A 15,037-nucleotide genomic window follows, 5' to 3' on the forward strand; every position below is an offset into this window, starting at 1 on the left:
TGTTCCCAGACGCCATAGAACATATCTAAATCATCTTCTGTAATTCCTACTTCCTCTTGGGCATGTGCCTGGTTAAAGTTCTCCAAGATAACAGCAATGTACATATTAAACACAATCATGAATACGATAATGATATAGGATACCATGTATGAAATGGCAAGCCAGGGCATTCCACAGTCTCCATTGACTAACTTGATTTTTTCCCCTGTGCTTGTTGTGGTGTAATTTGGATCACAGTTTGGTGGCTGGATAAGTAACGGCCCCAAGATATCATTCCAGCCTGCTGAGGTTGCTAAGCGAACTAAAAGTAGAAATGTCTTTCCAAATGTCTGAAAATTGACTTGGTCATTCAGTGCACCTGATAGTTTAATTTGTCCAAAGGAAGACATTCCAATAATTGTATAGATAAACATAACAAGAAAAAGCAGAGCTCCTATGTTGAATAATGCCGGCAACGATATCACAAGTGCAAATAAAAGCTTTCGCATTCCTTTAGCCCATTTAATAAGACGAATAATACGACCAATACGAAACATTCTAGCAACTCTAAGTAGTGAAGGGTTCATGAACATGCCAGCACCAAAGACATCATTTAAGAAAGCATCTGTAAGAGATAGAAAAAATAGAATATATTAGAATAAAGTTTAACAGAGAGTATACAAGGTTATCTAGACATTTAACTGTAATTTATTGGACAGTAGTGGTAGTAGTAGAGTATTTAGAATGCCCGTAATCATTGTTAGTGTTACAATTAGTTTATCATTGTTCAATAAGGCAACAACAATCAACCCCAGTTACTCAGCTCTCACAATTTATGAGTGTTTTCAACAACTTAAACCTAGGAACTTCCCCCCATCCCTCGTACACACACACACACGCACACACACATACACACAAAGGAGAAAAACATTAGATAAAAAGGTACTTACCAACAACAGATAAACTTACAACTAGAAAGTCAAATACATTCCACAGATTACGAAGATAATGTATCCTTAATGCTACAATTTTGATGATTGCTTCAAACGCATATAAAATGGTAAAAGCAATATTAGCTGTGGCCAAAACTTCAGTTACTACATCTGATTGGTTATAATGCTCAAATGCCATAAATATCATATTTGTAATGATAATAGTAGTGATAAAGATCTCAAACTGGTTACTCATTACAAGGTCATAGACAACAGCCTGGCATTTGTTCTGTGTGAAGAAGAAAAAAACATAATATGAAACAAAACATGGAAATATCAGGACAAGGTGTAGGAAAATAGTAGAAAGGCTATCAGAAGAGTCAGATATTGTTTGTTTATGTTATTAGACAGATTTCAAAGAACACACAGGCCATTAGTGCCCTGTCTTGTATTAGATTACATCCTTATAATCTCTTCACTACAGCTGAATAAATGTAAGTACCCACAATGACCAAAATCAGTGGAGCAACACTAAAATGGAAAACTGAAGAGAAAACAATTTTTTGACTTGCCTTTGGTTTTCTGACAGTCTTTTGAGGTTTTTTGGTACCCAACTTTTTTAATGTATTATAGTAGTTTTGCTGAGTTGGTGTAAGAAACATGTCTAAATACGTTCCATCGTACTGCAAGCAGAAAAAACACAGAGACAGTAAATAAAAGGAAGTTTGTTTTTCAGAATCTATGTCTCTCTATCTACTCTATTTTACATGAGACTACCACATCAGTTAAACACTTAACAACAGATCACTAACCTCTATTTTTAACTGCAATAATCTCTCACATAGACTTTATAGTGTGAGCTGGTTACTAGCAATGTCATTCTTTAGCTATAGAATTACTAAAATGGCCACTTTTCTATATATGATGAAAGTTCTAGAACTTAGGGGTATAAATTTAACTAGATAATACAAAGAGGAGGAATTAAATTCAAGAAATCTGTAAGTTTACTTACCTTCTTCTTAAGGAAGCTAAATTTATCAATAATAACGCCGATGACAAGATTCAACACAAAAAAGGAGCCAAAAATGATGAACATTACAAAATAAAAATAATAATACACACTGGCTTCAAATTTAGGTTGCTGATCCACCTGTGGAAGTAAGAATAAAGGTTAATTGGTGGAAACCACTGAAATAATAATGTTTACTATGATAACAGAACATATTGTAAGTAACGTAATTACAAATTTCACAACTAGTTCATCTTATACTTTTAGTGTTGCTATACTACTCTACATATCTCCATATATATGCATTCTGCTACATGAGAGATTGTGTTCCTCACCACACTTCTACAGAAGCTGATGTATCCCACCACAGTTCAATGGTACTCCATCAGCCTTTTCGCATCTCATCACGGCTTTACAGTGCCCTTGGTACTGCAAGAAGGCTCTACAGTACTCACCACAATTGTATGGTACATCACCATAATTCTATGGCACCTCACCACAGTTCAGCAATACTTCACTACAATTCTATTGCACGTCACTACAATTCTATGGTACTCTCTGAGTGCTCTTGTTTTAAATTAGAAACAGGTTAGAAGACATAAATCAATGATGAATTTAAGGATTTTATTGAAGAAGAGTCAGAGGAGGGATTGTACATTGGTGAGTGTTGGAGAGATTTTCATTTGCTGTATTGTTGAAGAGTGAAAAGAAGTCAGACAAGAATAAAAACTGGTTGTGTTTGGTTTTAAGAAAGATGGAATTAAAGATTCATGGAGAAGTGGTAGGCTAGTGTAGGCTTGTCATAGAAAGGGAAACCAACTGGAAGTTGTACAATGTGACATTAATGTGTAGTAGTCTACAGGCTTTGTATAGATGATACATCATTTATTATGGAGTGTAGTGTTGCTGTTCAGATGATGAAAGAACAATAGTGTCTAACTAGTGTCTAACTCTAGTCCCAAGCTGTTAGTAAGAAAAGTTATTAACAGAACTTGAACTCAGCATCATACAATTAACATTGTTGTGGCTTGAGAACATCCTTGGATTTGCTTTGCCACATTCCTGGCAGTAATGGTGTTTCTTAATGCCAGATTTCTATAGAAGACAAGTGAGGGATGTTAACTGCAAAGCAACTACAATGTCATCTAATATTGTATGCTGTATGTATGGGAAATGCATGTCACAGTGAAATTATGTAAAGTAATGAGAGGAAGCCGCAATAGCTTGTTCACAATATGATAAACTAAAAACACTGAAACTATTTCTCCTGTCAAAGTTGTTAATATTCAGAACTTAGCTGTACTATTCTGGGTTTCTCCTTGGTTAAAATAACTTCAGTGTAATATAGTTAAAAGAATAATTCAGTCTACACCATAGAAGAACAGCTCTATCACTGCACTGAATATCAATATATTGATGAAAAGAAGCTGATTTCTTTGATTTTGCTCTCTTGTCTTCTTCTGTGGTGAATTAGTAGATTAGTGTTGGTGAAGGGGAGTAAAATTTGGTACTTACTTCGGTAACATCTACCGCATCTGCCATAATTTCCATCCATCCTTCAAATGTAGCCTGTTGGGAAATAGGGTAAAATACCTTAGAATAAAAGCTTGAGGAACAAACAGTTGCCTTGTTTATATTTTACAATGAATTATTGCTGTCAACAGTTATCAATAGCTGAAGCACACTGAGGTGTACACACACACACACGCACACACACACACACACACACACACAGATATGTATATACAGAGAGAGAGGGGGGAGAAATAGGGGAGAGAGAGAGAGAGAGAGAGTGAGGCTATGTATTGTACTGTTAAGGCTATAAAAATATTGGAGATGAATTGTAGTTGGTAAGTGAATTACAAATACAAGGGAAAGTCAATAAAAAAAAATGAAAACTGACATCTACAGACTAATCAAATATAGATTTAAAGTATTGGTACGCTTGTGTGTGTGTGTGTGTGTGTGTGTGTGTGTGTGTGTACGTATGTAAGTATGTATGTATGAGGGCATCTGTCTCTCTATCTACCTACTTATCTCTCTATCTATCAATCTACTTTCTTGTCTATCATCATCATCATTGTCATCATCAGGGTCGGTTTTATGTCTGCTTTTCCCATGCTGGCATGGGTTCAGTGAGACTTCATGAAACAGTATTCTACAGCTAGATGCTCTTCTTGCAGCCAACCTTTACTTGCTTTCTGGTAAGATATTTTACTCCACACTTTTCGTTTTGGAACCACTCAGTTTATGGGTCTTGTGCTGGTGCCAAGACAAAGCATCCAGTGCACTTTGTACAGTGATTGGAAGGGCGTCTGGCTGCAGAAACCATGCCAAAGCAGACACTTGAGCTCAGAGCACTTCTCTGGTTTGTCGGTTCCTGTTGAATCTTCCAACCTATGTCAGCATGGAAAATGGATGTTTAAATAAGATGATGATGATAATGAGCTTCTTTCCAGTTTCTGTCTCCCAAAATCTCTCAAAAAGGCTTTGCTTACAGAAACATGTACAAATATGATGAAAAAGTATCAGGAGCAGAATACTAACACCTCATCCAATATAATAGAGCTGATAAGCTGTCAACTCTTGTCAGATATGAACATGACTTAGGTAATTCTGCATGAGAGAGATATGGGGCAGAGTAGAGAAATAATCTATCAAGAGATGACCAGACAACTTCAGGTCATTACAGACAAGAATAGGAGTCAGAAGATATTGAAAGTTGGCTGTTAATGAGGAAAGATGGGAATTTGATATATATATTTGATTGGAGTCAGAATGGAGGTATGTGAAAATGTGATTTGAGTGAGTAACTGTTGGGAAATGGTATCCAGATGATAGGCAAGACAACTTGGTAGAGTCCTGTCATGAGAATGGATGCTGGTTGCTAAATGATTGTGAAAATAAAAATACATTAAACAAGAGATGAAATGAAGTATAAGTGAACTAATGGAAATAAATGTAACTAAAGAGAGATTCATTTAGAAAGAGGTCACTGTGCATTGCCAATATGAAGTGGTGGACTTTAAAATGAATATGTAGCTAATAATTAAGGAATTACATAAAATCAATAACTCTGTCTTTTACTTAACTTTATTCCAGAGGATTGAATTGTTTAGTGTATAAAATCTCAGCCATTTTAATAAAATGAATGGTGAGATAAAGAATTTTTCTCTATCTTTTTTGTTCTAATGATTGATTGCCAAAAATGTTAAAGGTCACAAAAGCTAAATTCTGAGAACTTTCTAATTTGTTTATAGTTTTAATTGAATTTTCAATGAGTACAATAACATAGAAATGAGAACAATACTGCCTACTACACAGACAATACAGAACTATTCTCACAGTCTTCTAACAACGAAATACATTTTATCTATTTCATATTCCGCCACACAACTAATACAAATGCAGTAAACACCAATCCCATTGCACTGCTAATTATTTCTTGTCACTCTTCCAATGAAAAGCAATGTTTTTTCCTTCAGAATTAATTAAATCCACAGCGATTCAAAATACAAATTAAGCACATCATTCTACTTTCTCAGCCAAACAACTGGATATAAAGTTCTCTTTATACTCTCTTGGGGATGGAGGGGGAAGAGAGATTCAAAATAAAAAGTTAAAAATAGCCATAGTTTAACAAGAAGTTGTAAAATGAAAGCATTAAACTTTGTACAAGTAATAATAGAGTAAAGAATTAATTGGCACCACTAATTATTGTACAGTAAAAAGACAAACTTAGGCTTCATGATAGTAAGAGCTATAGATTATTGGATTAGGGTTATGTATAATTTATTACACTGGATATATCATATTTACTGAAGTAGTTATATTTACTGAAGTAGTTATAAGCTTAAATATGAAATCTGATATTATTTTATGCTATTTTTGTATAGTTTAAGTATATTTTGTTTGTGAAAATGTTGTAAGTCTGTACCATTGAAACTTAACCAAATATGTAAACATTGAATATTAAAAAGAAACTACTTACCACTTGAAATAAAGCAAGGAAAGCTCCTCCTACATTGTCAAAGTTCACTTTAGAATTTACCCAAGTATAGTTTTTATAAAGACATTCTTGTTTGCTGGCCACCTCCGTTGGGGAGATCCTCATATTTGTCTCGTTGACACACTTGTAGAACTTTCCCGCAAATAACTGCACTCCCATGATAGCAAATATCAACCAGAACACAACGCACACCAACAGGACGTTGAAAATAGAAGGAATTGACAGCATCAAAGCGTTAACAATGATCTGAAACAAAGAGGAAATAGAGTTGAGATGTATCATTAAAGAAGAATCTATCAATACTATCACTACTCAGAGTACTGAGGAGGCAACTGAAGAACTGACTGCACACTGGCAGCACCTTAATGACTTCTATCAGAATAGAATCTGGTATGGTAGTTATTGTAGAAAGATTCATTTTGAAATTGTAACAAACACTGTCAAAGATGACCAAAACTAGAGTAAAACCTAATGGTCTAATGAGTGGCAATAATTAGAATACTGTAATGAGTTTCATAAGAAAAAAATTGCAGAATGTATATGAATCTTAGGTGCAACTGGGGATTGACTTTCATTTTCTGTTATTATTAGATGTAGTTGCTTGTCTGCCCACTGATTATTCCCAGAAAAGGACTTGAAGAACTGCTAATTCAGAAGACAGTGTATATTTTAGATTGTCTAGAATTGCCTTGAGACAAATGCTATCCTTTTCAAATGAGATACATTGAATATCTATAAATATTTGATAGTAGTGCTTGATATCCTTAAGAAATGCATAATAGAACAATTGATCTATAGGATTTGTATAATTCAAGGACCTACTTGGCTGCACTCAGCTGAAAGTAAACACATTTATTTGAGAATATTATTAACATACATTTCAATATTTATACAAACCATTACTATCAAGAAAGATTAGAAAGCAAGAAAAGTTTAGTGTCCCAGAGGAGTGCAGAGGAGCTGTATCTTAAAGAGAAGAGTCTAACAGATTAAAAATTGATTGAAGAAATGAAATAAATTCAGTCCATATCAAGAGTTTTAAAATCAGTCAGCAGTGACCTTTTGAGAATATATTTTCAAGCCAAGCCATTAGCATTGCTACATTAAAATGATAGACTGTTTTACAAAAAACAGACTGCTTTTAATTTTTGCTATTAAGTCAGGTTATATTTAGTAGCAGCATATGACAGTTTTCTTTCTATTTTGATTGTTAGCTCTGATATCAATAGCTGTCCAACTCACATTAGTATTGGCAATGATGATGATGGTGATGATGATGGTGATGATGATGATTGCTAGTAATTTATAGCATGAAGACCATTTTACACAAAAGAGAAAGTAAAAAAAAGTTTAGAATTTTACTGCTGCCCCACCACTATCACCACCACTACCACCTTCATGACAGCCCACTACAACAGCCAGATCATTTAAGTTGGGTTTTCATTACATCAATGCAAACTTTCTTGAGAAAAAATACAAAAGAATACCATAAAACAGCCACTGAATTAAATAATTCCTCTGTTGAGATTTAAAATAAGTCAGTTTCATACAGTTCTCCATTCATTGAATCAAAGTTAGTGGCAAATGAACAGACAATGATCTGAAAGTAACATCAGTAGAATATAACGGAGAATGGGAAAATGTACCTGAAATGGGAATGGTGATTTAACTATTTCAACTGTCATTAACATGAAATGTCAAGTTGGGTGACACGTAGACAATTGTCTTCAGAGATACTCCTATTACTAATGTAAAGCTAAGTTCTCTGAAAAAGTTTACAAGCAGGATAACAACAGAAAGTTATTGCTTGGAATATACCCAGTGAAGAATTTAATGATAAAGTCTTGAAATAATATAATCATACCTTCATTCCTTGCCACCGAGAGACCGCACGAAGAGGTCTCAGTGCACGAAGCGTTCGGAGGGATCGAAAAGCAGTAATTTGTTCCATACCTAAACCTGATGCTGCGAGACTTATAATTGTTATCTAGAGAAAACGAAATAAAGACAAATTAGTGAATTATCCAAATAGAAAGAAACCAAAGAGAATGTTGTTAGGTGAAAGTACAGGTTGAATTGTAGTTCTATTAGTTTATCAAGTCATGGATTACTTAACTAGTAAATAGCTTCACTTTATGATGATGTAGTGAGTTGTACATAATTGAAGTGTGAAAGAACATAAGTGAAGAAATTTGCAGATTTAGATAATTTTATGTTATGGAGGGTTGACATTAAATTATGAAAGGAAAGCAAACATTAAACAATTTCATATTTATTTTGGTGAAATAGCGAGAGGTTAAACATTTTGTTCTGATGAATATTTGTTGAACAGAATGGTATTACATAGAGAATTGGAGTGTGGAAAAGAAGGGAGTAATGGCGATAGTGATAAATGAATGTAACTATGCAAAGGTACTGAATAATTTCTATAATGCTCATCAATAAAATTTCTGAACATAACAAAAATATGTTTGTGATAATGTAATATGTTGAGAATGACATTACTAAATCTATGGAAGTAATAATGCACAATGAATGGATCTAGTGCATCAAACTGGATCTAGTGCATCTGTTTTAAAAGCTGTTTTAAAAAGTAGCATCACCTTTTGAAATGCATTGATTGTTCAAAGAAAGCACAATATGTAAACTCTGTTTGTTTTTAGTCATAATCTAAAACTGTTGCAATTAATATGGTTCCTGTACTTGTGATAAATCTTTAAAAGAACCAAAAAAAAAAAAAAAAAAATGAGTGGGTGGGCTTTTAAAAGATGAGCTATTAAAGAAAACAGGATTATTTTAATCAAAAGTAATTCAATCTTTGTGGAAGATTCAAAGAGAATTCCAATGAACTCTAAATTATTGATAAGTATTTCCTAGAAATTGATATAATTCAAAATGAGTATCAACTTTGAAATATCTTATGAAATGAGAGAAAGAGAAAAATAAAAATGGAAAAGAACAAAGTAGAAATAATAAAAGTGTCTGTGAATTTTACCAATAAATTTCTCTGCTGAGAATCCTTTTCTGTGTCATTGATTATTATTATCATACAAACATGTGATAGGCATCTATAGATCACTATTAATGGTTTGCCAGAATAAATTGACAGCTGCCTTAGAAGATGTTCACAAAATTGTTTTTGGCATACATGGCATCTTCCATTAATAAAAATTGACATTTTTCTAAGTAACATTTAAATAAGCAAAGCTCATGCAAATAACAGACACTAATGTAAGAGGAATTTGGTTAATTTTAAACCAAAGTTTATATATATTATATATCTATATATATATATATGGACGTTAAGTGATGATATATATATATATATATATATATATATATATATATATATATAAATATATACATACACACACACACACACACACACACACATATATCCAACCCATGCCAGGATATAACATGGACGTTAAATGATGATGTATGTATGCATGTGCATGTGTACATATATATAAATACACATACGCATTATATATATATATATATATATATATATATATATATATATATATATATATATATATAAAAGTTATTTAAGTGGAAATGCTAAAGAAATTAATTTGTAGTATAGGTGGTTTATGTTTTCACCAAATCTTTTACAATATTTAATGCTACTGTTCACTTTTAACTAGAGTTGGTAATCCACTATTTGAGAAAGAATTATTTCAAAATGATTTTAATTCTTAGTTCAAGTTACAAAATATGAAAAACACGGGGAACAAAAAAAAAAATGTTTATGTGGTTTTTGCCTTATTAGTTTTTAATATTTTCTCATTTGTCTGTTTCCTGTTAATATTAAATGGATAAACCTGCAAACAATTAGTTGAAATATCCAAGAATCAATTTTTTGTTAAATGAGAATGTTACCTAATTTCTAGAAAGGCTGAGTGAGAAAATAATATTGCTGTCTGATGTCTCTATTAGGGATTAAATGTTTAATATAGCATGATTTGATATTGTAGATAATAACCATAATGTTGTTAATGATACATTAAAGCTAAATGCTTTAGTTTAAACATAACAAGAATTGACAGGATGACAAACATTAGTGAATAAATAAAAAATGAAATTTTACAGTTGAAATAGAATAATGTAAATATTTTACTTACGCAAACAATGGTAAAATCAAGTATGGTCCAGAAATGCGTATAGTAATGGACGAACCCAAGCGCTAAAAGCTTTAGAACCATTTCAAGGAAGAACAGCAAACAAAATGTTATATCCAAGTAAAAAAGAGCAAGTTTCAAGTAAGGCTTTTCATGTAAATAAATATCTTCAAATGCCTGCAAAAATGAAAGAGCCAAATATGACTTTATATTAGAAATTGTGTTGAAACTTATGAAATACACCTCTAACAGTTTTGTCACAGTATTTGCAAGAAATAGTTAGAAATAGTGTTATTAAGGTTTAAAGAATACCAATAGAAAGTAGTTTTAGAATATCTCAGGAGTTATTATGAGATATGATTTAAAAAGACTCATAAAAGTGGAACATCATTTGAATTACAGACTTTTAAAGGGCGAGTACAGGAATCTGCTAAGAACATTAATCTAATTTATTTACTGTTTCAATAGCTAGTTTAGATTGATAATTAAATTCTATGAATGCTGTTGACGATTTCAGAAGTAACTGCCAACAGGTATATTTACTGTTCAATGTTTTGATACAGATTCCAATCTAAAGGCATCCTAAAGCCATCAATATTTTCCAATATACAAATATACTATTGTATATTGTAAATGTACAATAGTAAACAATATGTTTACTATTTATTGTGTTGTCTACAGGTATTTGGCATTCATTTATGTGGCTGGAACACAATGTGGTAATAAGAAGAAAGTGTAAAAGGATTATTTATTCAGTGAAATCCATGAATCACTGAGACTGTCTGGAAGACGAAAAATTGAAGAATCCATACCACAATTTTATGTCCAGAAGTATCTTACATACTCTCTTTTAGTGTGACAGCATCCAATGTCATTGAAATGTGTCAAATTCTTGTAATGAGACAAAATCTATGAAATCAAGTAATAGAGTTTTAAGGCGTTAAATTAACCACAAAAATGAAAATTTTTAAACATTCAGGACCACATATTATGGAGAGTGTTCAAAGCATGCAGCCAACAATGTTAACATCAAAACTCTGAACCACATATTGTACTAATTTTGAAATGAGATAAAAATCTATTTCAAGTAATTCTAAGAAAGAAAATATGTTATTTTTAAAATGTAAATATGTTGAATCAATATTTCAAAGTTGTTTCTTTATTGAAATGTATCTATTGTACACACACAACCATTACTTTATATTAAGAGTCTATTTCAAATATGTCTGCTATAGATGAATATTATTCCAGTCACATTGATATAACATGTACAGCATGCATTGGATATTTGTGAACATACTTTGATAAGCTAAGTGAACAAAAGCTAGCATAGTGTTATGTGGCATGTGCCAAATTTTAACTCTCTAATTCCTCTTTCAGATGTATCAGCATGATAGATTCCTATCTGACATAGGAAATAAAAAGACACATTGTACTTGTGACTCAAATTACCAACAACAGCAACTCTGAATTTGCCAGCTTCTTGAATGTGACTGGGCCTTTGTGAGAAATAGTTGAAAGCTTTTGGCTGAGACAGATCATCCATAGCCAAGGGAAAGAAACATTCTCAGCGGTCAGATATATTCAGTTTGGTCAAGTTTGTTAAGCTGGCCCAGAACATTAATGACAACCCTAGCTGGTCAACGAGAACCACTGCCAAGTAATTCAAGGAGATGGAGTCCACTATCAGAAACAAAATCTACTTGATGAAGAAAGAGCAGTTCATATCCAACAAGATCCTAGGAGAATTGTGTGATCATGTGATCTCCTAACTTGCATGATTTGAACTCTTTGGATTGCTGTGTCTAAGACATCATTGGTGTGGGTTGTCATCGTGAGTGGCATGGCTGAGTGTGACTTGATTTTGATATGCAGCTACTTCAATGCTCACATTGGTGCCATCATTGCAGCTGAGATCAGTTTCATTGGATGGCCTGTTCCTTCAATGAAAGAAAATGACACACACACATTCTAGCTGAATGTGTGTGTGTCATTTTTCAGAGAGGTGTTTTTTGGCTTGATTTTTCTTACGTTTTACTTTGTTCTCACCTCTTTTAATATCAACAGAGAAACTTGGCTGTTTCATTACTTACCAATAAAATACTACTTGCAAAAATCATTATTAGAACACCAGTTTCGAAATATTTGTTTTCACAAACCATCATTAAACGACGACGAAAATTATTCCACTTTTTTCCATGGGTTGTGTCATCAAATTCTCGAAGACACTTGAACCTGAAATGTTGACAACAATAAAATGATTATCAGACTTAATTGCTTTAAAATAGAAATGCAGTAATGAGGTTTATTTAGGCTAAAACCATAAGATCATCATCGGCAGTCATTGAGAGATATAATATTTCAATATACTGTATTTTGTTTGCATATATATTTATTAGGTGAGGAGAATAGAGCATTTTACATCATGGATACTCCTAGAGATTAGTGTCCTACTGGTATAATTAGTTGCAAGAAATGAACAGAAACTTAATTACTGAAAAGGGAAGACAAAAAAGACTGATTATGGCAAGACTTTAGAGGTATGTGGTGAGGAGGAGGAAGATAAACTACAATGTAGAATATGCATTGTCTGGGATTTTAAAAAAATGATTTTGTATTCTTTATTGATATTATAGGTTGGCTGGTTATTTCTGTTTTCTTGATTGAAGAAGCAAGTAATTTTGTTTCAAGACTTATCAGAATAAACAATTTGAGAATACTGATTTGTCTACAGCCATGATAACAACTTAGCAACACTGACATGAAAGTTTTTGAAAACGATTATTTGTTCATTTTACAGTAAAGCTATTCAACCAAAGGTCAGCATTGAATTAAAACAGTAATTTAAAAGATGGTAACAGGATTTTGTTGAAATGCTAGCAATACTCACCTGGATGTGATAAAAAGTGGTAAGCAAGGTTGTATATCTTTCTGTTGACATGATGATACATCTTCTTCTACACTTGAGTTGTCCATAATGTCAGGGATGCTACCCAGGGAACCTAAGCTACCAAGACTTTCATTGTTACAGTTGTTCTCCATTATAACATCATCCTTTGGAGGAGTAAAAATAATTACAGAAATTAGCAATATTTTTGTCCCTCTCATTACTGGAGTGAAATATATGATATAATAATCATGATAGGATAGCAAGATGCTTTACTGTTTACTTTCCTCAAATAGCTAAGATAAAATTAGAATGTTAATTTTAATGAAATATTGAATATCAAGAGTTGATTTATTGAAAGAGAATCTTCTAAAAATAAAAGTTGTAATGTAGTGGCCATCTAGTGTGATGGCACAGTGGTTATATGGTGCAAAGTTAGCTTCTCAGCAGAGTCATAGTTGAGTGAGTCTTACTGTGACAGGTGTGTACAAGACAACCGTTTGTTCCACATACTTCACAATATTGAATAACCACCATTATCATGGTAAATGTAAAGAGGAGGTGCTAAATTTCTTGCACTTTGGTTTCATCACACACACGCACGCACGCACACATGCGCGCGCGCACACACACACACACACACACACACACACACACACACAGAGAAAAGTATGAATTCTATAGATGAAAATTCTGATTATTGGTGCCTATATAACTGGACATTATTGTCAATAAAGATAAATCAAAATTGATAAAGAAAAACCACAAACTTTTTGCAATTCCATCCTTGAGACAAAGATAAATGAACAATATATAAAGAAATAAAATAAAATAGTTTAATAATGATTTATTAGAAAGGCAGACATATAAATTTGAAGGAGAGGAGTAATTGACCTCAGTATAGCAGTACTTATTGATCTAGAGATGATAAAAACCTCAATGGACACATGTGGGAATTAATCAAATCTGGCACTTGCTCAAAGTGCTGTGCACTGGGGCTGAACTCAAGACCACATGATTGGGAACAAAAATTATTTCACAATTGCATGAATGTCATATACAGTTAGAATAGACCGCTAGATGGCAACAATTACATGTGTGTGACATACAACTAGAACAGTCCACAAACATTACTAGACTGGTAATTTGGTTTCGTTTGCTATGACTTCATTAAAAAATATTGAAGATTTACTTTTATGTGAAATTTGAAAATACATATCATGGGAAATAACAGGTTTAATTGCATCAATAATTTAATGAAAACCCATGATATAAGCTTGGATAAATATATTGCAGTATGCAGTAGAGGGGTAAAGGAAATATTTTAGGGAAAGTGATTGGCAGCCAAGTTGCCAAAAACTCTAATAGTACTCTACTTCCTTCACACAGGTGGATTACTAACAGAAAAGATATCAGATTAATGTGACTTTTAGATACAACAGTGTTAATTATCAATTTTGTTGAATCTCAGCTCTTGCAACTGGAGCTTATGTGAAGATATGGCTTGTCTTCATAATCATTTCACTTTGACATCTAAAATTTTGATGGTTACAAGGTAATATTATTGCAAGATTGAATTGCGGAAAGAATTCAAATAATATTTTGTTTGAATTTGCATGGCATATTTTTATCAATTAATAAATTTTGATTATCCAGCAGATTAACAAATATGATATTGCTATCAAAAATTGCATATTTGGCTGATATATTTACAAAACTGTATAAATCACATTTATCTCTGCAAGAAAAAGAAATTAGTGTTTTCCAAGCTGAAGGTGAATGATATTACAAATTGCAATACTGGATTTCAACTGTGGAAAAAAGTACATTTGAATGTTTCCAATTCTTAGTGACTTTATAGTTGATATCCACAATTAACAATCATCTCTGTGGCTTATTAAATTCTCTGAATATTTCCCAAATTGAAGAACACTGATAATTATTACATACAAATTCTGTTCAAAGTTAAAGAAAAGCCAAGAGAGTTTCTGTAAGTGGATTACAAAAATTTAAAATTATTCAGAGAGTCAGTTGAAGGCTAAGTTTGAAAGAATTCTGGTATGGTGTGGTATATTTGACAAATATTCATATTTATCA

The 15,037-nt window shown here is 32.5% G+C and overlaps 1 protein-coding gene across 8 annotated transcripts in view; it reads right to left on the minus strand.

Annotated features, from left to right (window-relative positions):
• Positions 1 to 15,037, minus strand: part of LOC106869839 (sodium channel protein 1 brain) — a 313,255-nt gene that overhangs the window by 777 nt on the left and 297,441 nt on the right. For all 8 annotated transcript variants that reach the window (XM_089337958.1, XM_089337956.1, XM_089337957.1 and 5 more), the window contains 10 exons: positions 12,944 to 13,107; positions 12,147 to 12,288; positions 10,057 to 10,230; positions 7,794 to 7,916; positions 5,912 to 6,175; positions 3,436 to 3,489; positions 1,924 to 2,061; positions 1,484 to 1,594; positions 930 to 1,200; positions 1 to 604 (listed from right to left, as the gene is read on the minus strand). The exon at positions 1 to 604 is cut by the window's left edge and continues 777 nt beyond it. In XM_089337958.1, the coding sequence (XP_089194084.1) occupies positions 1 to 604; positions 930 to 1,200; positions 1,484 to 1,594; positions 1,924 to 2,061; positions 3,436 to 3,489; positions 5,912 to 6,175; positions 7,794 to 7,916; positions 10,057 to 10,230; positions 12,147 to 12,288; positions 12,944 to 13,107 (2,045 nt within the window). The remainder of the gene's footprint in view (positions 605 to 929; positions 1,201 to 1,483; positions 1,595 to 1,923; positions 2,062 to 3,435; positions 3,490 to 5,911; positions 6,176 to 7,793; positions 7,917 to 10,056; positions 10,231 to 12,146; positions 12,289 to 12,943; positions 13,108 to 15,037) is intronic.

This window comes from Octopus bimaculoides, chromosome 20 (genome assembly GCF_046866305.1).
Source record: "Octopus bimaculoides isolate indiv1 chromosome 20, ASM4686630v1, whole genome shotgun sequence".
Classification (NCBI taxonomy): domain Eukaryota; kingdom Metazoa; phylum Mollusca; class Cephalopoda; order Octopoda; family Octopodidae; genus Octopus; species Octopus bimaculoides.